The sequence below is a fragment of the Echinops telfairi genome, unplaced genomic scaffold, assembly GCF_000313985.2.
Source record: "Echinops telfairi isolate 266 unplaced genomic scaffold, ASM31398v2 ScPeMD7_7473;HRSCAF=8511, whole genome shotgun sequence".
Classification (NCBI taxonomy): Eukaryota; Metazoa; Chordata; class Mammalia; order Afrosoricida; family Tenrecidae; genus Echinops; species Echinops telfairi.
Window position 1 is genome coordinate 6,116,174 of NW_022111377.1, and position 7,057 is coordinate 6,123,230.

The 7,057-nt window shown below is 40.3% G+C and overlaps 1 protein-coding gene across 1 annotated transcript in view; it reads left to right on the plus strand.

Annotated features, from left to right (window-relative positions):
• KIN (Kin17 DNA and RNA binding protein) overlaps window positions 1-5,708 on the plus strand; it is a 19,946-nt gene extending 14,238 nt beyond the window's left edge. Inside the window, exons 6-8 of the mRNA XM_030889052.2 lie at window positions 1,052-1,100; window positions 2,394-2,454; window positions 5,480-5,708. Coding sequence (XP_030744912.2) covers window positions 1,052-1,100; window positions 2,394-2,454; window positions 5,480-5,660 — 291 coding nt within the window. The 3' untranslated portion in view covers window positions 5,661-5,708. The remainder of the gene's footprint in view (window positions 1-1,051; window positions 1,101-2,393; window positions 2,455-5,479) is intronic.
• Window positions 5,709-7,057: the final 1,349 nt, after the last annotated feature.

Here is a 7,057-nt window from a genome sequence, read left to right on the forward strand (position 1 = left end):
AGGGCTCAAAGTAGAAAGAAAATGTTTTGGAAATGTTGATGGCAACATAAGTATAAGTGTGCTTAATACAATTGAATGATGGATTCGTAAGAGCCCCCCAATTAAATGATTAATTTAGAAAACAATAAGAGTTAAGATTATTTAAAATCTTGGTTAGTAATGAGTTTTTTTATCCTTGAAATAGTCTTTATAAAGTTGAAACTTCTATTTTCAAAAGAGGAAACATTTTAATCTCCAACTATAGAAATTTAGAAGACTCACACCTTATTCAGAGTAAAATAGTTTACAATAACATTTGTCGTTTTGTAACATTTTAGCTTAATGTTGCTAATACCTATTAGTTATTTTCTACTTTTCTGATAGATACAGTGTCTTCACCCCAAAAGTCAGGTGATAACTAACAGAACATCTTATGTTTAAGTATATCAATTATTTTACAATTAAAACTGTTCTTTTGCCTTTTTAAAAATGTTGGATATTTTAGCTAGGTCTGAAGAATCGTCGTTATGACTAGTGGAAACAACAAATCCTATTTATTTGACACTGTGACAGGCATGATGTGTGTCCTCTGTGTGACCTTATAGCTGTTCTAACTCTATATGTTCTACCTATTGTAAAGATAGAGACTCTGGGCTTAACCCTTTAGTTGATGAGACATGAAAATTACAAAGTTAATAGGTTTCTTTTATACAATTTTAGTCTTAGGTTCTTAAGCATTACACTAAGTTGTCCTACAATGAATCAAGGTTTTGCTTATTAAAATAATTCTCAATCGAATATTCCTAAAGTTAATGACTTTGTTGTTGCTTCCTGTTTAAAATGCAAGAGGGTTTGGTAGAGAAAAGGTTTGTTTCCCCCGTTTAGACTAATTTTCAGTTGGTGAACATTTGCAATGCATGTTAATGTCTTATTTAGAATCTTAATCATTTTAGAGTTGTCAGAGTTGTTTTGCAGCTGAGATAACAAGCTGTAATAAAGGACTATTGGATATTTAAAGTAAATATACTTTGGACCAAGACCTTCAAGCCTTCTTGTTTGTTTGTTTATGCAGGAGACCCCTGTTTTCACAGAACTAAGCAGGGAAAATGATGAAGAAAAAGGTAGGTTTGCTTACTTCTTTTTTTACTGTGGATGTGTTTGCATTGCATAAACTAGCAGCATGTATGAGAACATGATATTTAATATGTTTGAGTCATTTTTCTATAAAATGAAAAGATAATGAATTGAATGGGATGATGTAGCTACAAGTAAGAAAACTAACAAATTAACTAAAACAACAAGGAAATGTATTATCTAGTAATCATAAGACTCCCGGCGTGGTTCTGGATGCCATATAATCAGTAGCTGGAAGCAAGATGACTGTCAAGATAGCCAGCCATCAGTCGTGGAATCCCCCAACAAACAAGGACATTTGTCCTGGGGGGCACTCTCTGTCATCAGACTTCATTTGGAATGTTATTGGTCAGAACAATGTCGTGTTTCCCTAAAAAGTCACTGGAAAGGGAAATGGAATCATTTTGATTGGTTTATACAATCGGAGATGCCCCCTGAGGTGAAGATGATGTGAACTCCCCTGAGCCATGTGTGAAAGACAAGGACACATAACCCCCCAAAACAAAAGTACTATCAACAAAGAACAGACAAGGCACAGAGCAGGGAAGCTTCCAGCCCTCTCTGCTGTAGCATCAGTCTAGTCAGTTCTGCAGGATTTTATAAATCTGAATAGGACTGTGTTAGTCTGGATGGATTAGAGAAACAAATTCATAGACAAACTCGTGTGTATAAGAAAGAGGTATATATACAAGAGCAGTTGAGTATTGAGAAAACATCCCAGCCCAGTCCAGATCAAGTCCATAAATCCAATATTAGCCCATATGTCTGATACCAGACTCATGAAACACATGCAATGACACTGAATGCAGGAAAATCACAGGCTAGTGGGTGCAAAGTCAGTGGTGGTAGAAGCATCTCAGTGCTGGCAGGGGTCTCCATGTGGCTCCTCCAGTTCCCCGGCTGCATCAGAGTAGGTCCATTTGGCTTCTGAGGGATGTCTTGCAGGAACCCAGCCTTGTCAGTAGAGAGTCTACAAGAGTGAGCCAAGAGAGTCTCCTGCCTCCAGGGAGGAAAAACCAGATTTCCCAGAATTCTCAGGGGAAGGCCCTGCCCACACAGAGGCCTCATGGGCTATATCCTGATTGGACAGTCTAGACTCCACTCCTACACTCTTAATTCTCAAATTGACACCAGATTATGCAACCACGAGGACTATTTTAACTCATTCAAAATGCTTATAAATTTCTAAGTAAATACATTGCATGGTACCTTGCTGGAAAGCCTTACTGTCATTTCCTTGAGATGTGTATGGAATAGTTTTGTTTTGTTTTTACTTTCAGTTACATTTAATTTGAACAAAGGAGCATGTAGTTCAGGAGGAGCAACATCATCCAAACCCAGGTATGCTAGACAAACAATTACCTCAACCCTTAAGAATGTTCATGAAATGTTGGTTGCAACATTGTGAAGCATTTGTTTTCTGATTGTGGATTTCTTCTCTTAGGGCTTCTGTTTGTTGTGATTGTTTTTGGTATGACTGTTCTTATTTGCCTCTGATGAGAATGGATAGTTGTGTCTTTTTGATGAACTGTTTCTTCTGGAGAGAATGGTGGCTCTCCGGGAATCCCTCTCCAAGTAATGGTTCAGCAGTATTTGGTGACAGCAGTATTTGCTCTTCTAGTGTCGCCTGCTTCTCACAGTCTCCAGCACAGTGGGAAACCTTTTTCTGCCAAGGGCCATTTGAATTTTTATAACATCCTTTGAGGGTCATACTAGTCAAAACATTTAACCTGACCGTGTTGGCGGGAACTGCTTCTCCGGTGAGGCGTGTGATGTTAACCAGTATTGATGTTTCACAGACCTTATATGGCCTCTGGGCCAGGCTGGCCATTCCCTCTATCATTGGTCTACATTTTAACTTAGATGCATAGTTAACTTTTTTGTTTAACTTCCTATATTGTGATTTTTCTAAGACTTTCAGTAGAAATCGCCTTCCCTTTTAAGGTGGATGAACAGAAATTGGCAAACTCTTTCTTTTAAGACCAGATGGTAAATATTTTAGGCTTAGTTGACCATATGTCTTTATTGCAGCCACTTAACCTAGCTGTTGCACAAGAAAGCAGCTATAGACATTGTGCAAATCCTTGGTTCTCAACCTGTGGGTCGCGACCCCTTTGGGGTCGAACGACCCTTTCACAGGGGTCGCCCACTTCATAACAGTAGCAAAATTACAGTTATGAAGTAGCAATGAAAATAATTTTATGGTTGGGGGGGGTCATCACAACCTGAGGAACTGTATTAAGGGGTCGTCACCTTAAGAAAGTTGAGGACCACTGATGTAAATGAATGAGTCTGGCTGTGCTCCAGTAAAACTTTATTTCCAAAATCAGGTAGCAGGATCGATTTTGTCCACAAAGTGTAGTTTGCCAAACCATGGTATAATGTGTAGTCAAATAGTTCTCTCTACTTTTTGTGGGTTTTGTTTTTTTTTTATGCTACTCTTGCCCCATCTCCAAATATTTTGACCATTTGTGATATGTAGTATATTCAGTTATGTTATGGAGATTAAACAGTGAATAAGACAAGATGCTGATACCTCAAGAAGGTACCTTTATCTAATGGACTTCAGTTTTAGATTATGTGATTTTTCTGTTTTACTTAGTATTTTACAGGTTTATGCTCTTTGGTGAGGGTAGAGGCTAGTATTTATTTGCGAGGTCAACACTGTGCAACTTGACAAATATAATGTTGTTTAAAAGACTATTTAAAAATTAACACTTATGTTAGATACCAAGAAATTGATTAGTTGGATTCTACATGTGGTGTATTTGGAAAGAATTTTTTTATTATTGGTGTGCTATGAGCTGGAAAATGGCTCAAGTATATTATAAGACAGATGCACATACTTCAAAGTTTTAGGCCATTAACATATTTCTCTATATTTTCCTCTGTTATTCTTAGATATACTCCAAAATAACCATTGCTGTAGAGTTGATTTCCACTCGTAGCACCTCGACAGGACTCATTAGAACTGTCCTATAGATCAGGTATCAGGCATCAAAGAACAAAAAATCATATCATTGTGGATGAGGGGGAGTGTGGAGGGGAGACCCAAAGCCCATCAGTAGGCAACTGGGCATCTCCTTACAGAATGGTCGTGGGGAGGAGACGAGCCAGTCAGGGTGCAGAATAGCAATGAGGCAACATACAACTTTCCTCTGGTTCTTTAATGCTCCCCCCCCCACTATCATGATCCCAATTCTACCTTATAAATCTGGCTAGACCAGAGGGTATGCACTGGTACAGATCAGAGTTGGAAACACAGGGAATCCAGGACAGATAAACCTCTCAGGACCAATCATGAGAGTAGAGGTACCAGGAGGGTGGGGGAGAAAAGGGGAACCCATCACAATGATCTACATCTAACCCCCTCCCTGGTGGATGGACAACAGAAAAGTGGAGGAAGGGAGACATCGGGTAGTGTAAGACGTGGGGAAAAAAATGATAAATTATCAAGGGATCCAGAAGGAGGGCGTGGGAATAAATGAGCAGATACCCAGGGCACAAGTGGAAAGAAAATGTTTTGAGAAGGACGATGGCAACAAATGTACAAATGTGCTTGACACAATGGTTGTATAGATTGTGATAAGAGTTGTATGAGCCCCCAATAAAATGATTTTAAAAAAAACAAAAAACTGTCCTGTAGAAATGGTTTCCAAGCACATAAATCTTTGCCAGCAGAGTGCCATTTTTCCGCCCTGAGTAGTAGCTGGTGGGTTGGCACCACTGACCTTTCCGTTAGTTGTGTTTGTGAGATAACCTCATGTCTGCCCTAGTGACCGGTGGCCCTCAGTCATTAACCTTGCAGTTGGCAGTCCAGTGCCTAACCTGCAGCACCAGTGGACCAGCTTACCAATCTCCTCCAGTGGTTCTCAGAGTGGCCAGTACTGCCGCCTGGGAGACGCTGGAACAGTCTGCAAAAGCAGATATCTACATTTTACCTTGAATTATGAACTAAAACACAAAAGGTTTAATTACAGGGCTGGGAGGAAGGGTGTTTGTCTAATTTTTTATTTTTATTTTTCAGAAAATGGGGCGGTAGGTCAAATAAGTTTAGGACCCTGTGATCTATACCTAAGCATAAGGAGCCCTCTACTAATCTGAGCTTGTTTTTCTTTTAATCTTCTTGTTAGCTGTATGCAAGTATGCATCCCTTTATTCATATTTGGTAGATAAGACAAATGTTAGGCAGGTCAGATTCATTTAGTCAGCAAATAGTAGTTGAGCCTCTAAAGAGAGTTACTGGTCCTTAAAAGAGGGGAAAAGCATGGTTCCTGCCCTACTCTGAGAGAGGACTTACATACAATGATTATGAAGCATTTATCTGCGAGTCGTTTCTAATAAGCATGCGTCTTCTTTTCATCAGTTCCCTGGGGCCAAGTGCCCTGAAGGCCATGGGGAGTACAGCCGCCGTGAAACGGAAGGACCCTTCCCATAGCTCAGCTCAATCAAAAGAAAAGAAGAAAAAGAAATCTGCCCTTGATGAAATCATGGAGGTACAGTTTAAGAATGAGCTCAGTGGAGGAATGATAGAATTCATACCATAGGAAAATTACATCGTTCTGCAATTATTGGATGAGTATTAAATTAGAAAAATTGACCTGTTCGTTTCGGAAAGGGTCCCCTAGCTGCGCTTCTCTCTGAACAGCGTGGGTTCCCCACTCTAAAGGTTTATTTTCTTGCTTAAAGTGCTGTCATTGAAAACTCTCTGTGCATATGGTCAGCAGCATTCAATTACGAGGACTTTATTGGTAAGTGAAGCTAAAAATGAAGTCTGTCTTCTCCTGTCGGGGGCTCGTGATCCTCCCTCGGGCTGTCAAAAGGGGACCGGTGAGCGGGGTATAGTGAGCACAGAGGGGAGAGTGGTCGTTTTTTTGAGGTTAGAGAGAGGCGCCAGGGGGCATTAGGGAAGCTCTGTGTGCCGTGGCAGGGATCTCTTCAGTTTCATTCCAGTGCAAGGGCAAGCCAGCTCCATGTACTGTAAATGTTATACAGGGCTACATTTGAACTGCTCTTTGTTCCCATTTTCTCCCAACCTCCCCTGCCCAAACCCTAAGAAACTTTTTTTTTAAAAATCATTTTATTGGGGCCTCTTACAGCTCTTATCACAATCCACCCATCCATTCATTGTGTCAAGCACATTTGTACATACGTTGCCATCAACATTTTCAAAACATTTTCTTTCTACTTGAGCCCTTGAAATGATTTTTTTAACGCTTGAAAAAATGCGGTTTTGGAGGGTGGGGGACGGAGGGGAGAAATGAGGAGCTGATAGCAAGGGCTGCATGGCCACTGTGGCAGCCTGAACCATTTTCGTGGTGTTCCTCAGATCTCAGAAAGTAAGGAAAGACCCTAAACCAGTAAATATTACACCAATCCATTTAGAAATGACATCTGTTGGCTCTTTAGTATAAGACAGGAAAGAGGGCCCTTTCCTGAGTACACAGATTAAAGTATTATTATGGTCTAGAGATAGCCGAGTTGATACTGTGTCTCGTCTCTATAATGAAGACGAGGTACAAATTTAGGCCACTGTCCACTTAAACTTCCACAACTTGTCTCAGTCCTTCCAGTAACAGAACAAATTCCTTTCTAGGCTGACAATTAGTCTTGGCCACGAGTTTCACCACCAAGGTAAACTATTAAATTGAACCACATTTAATAACAGGCACTCCATCTCTATGGGACATAACAATAGCATGGAGTCCTTCAACCCTTGGCAACTTTTTATTCAGGTGTCTCTCCTGGTCATCTGCCATGAGGACCCTTCTCCCAGAGTATCCATCTCCATGCCTGGGTTTTAACTCCGGGTGATGCCCGGGTTCTCTCTGCTGCCACTTCAGGAGCACCCTTAGACACAGATTCTTTTGCAAGCAGCCATCTCATGACTTGTCATCTCTTCTAAGAAACTATTAATCTATTTACTGTCTCTATAAATTTACCT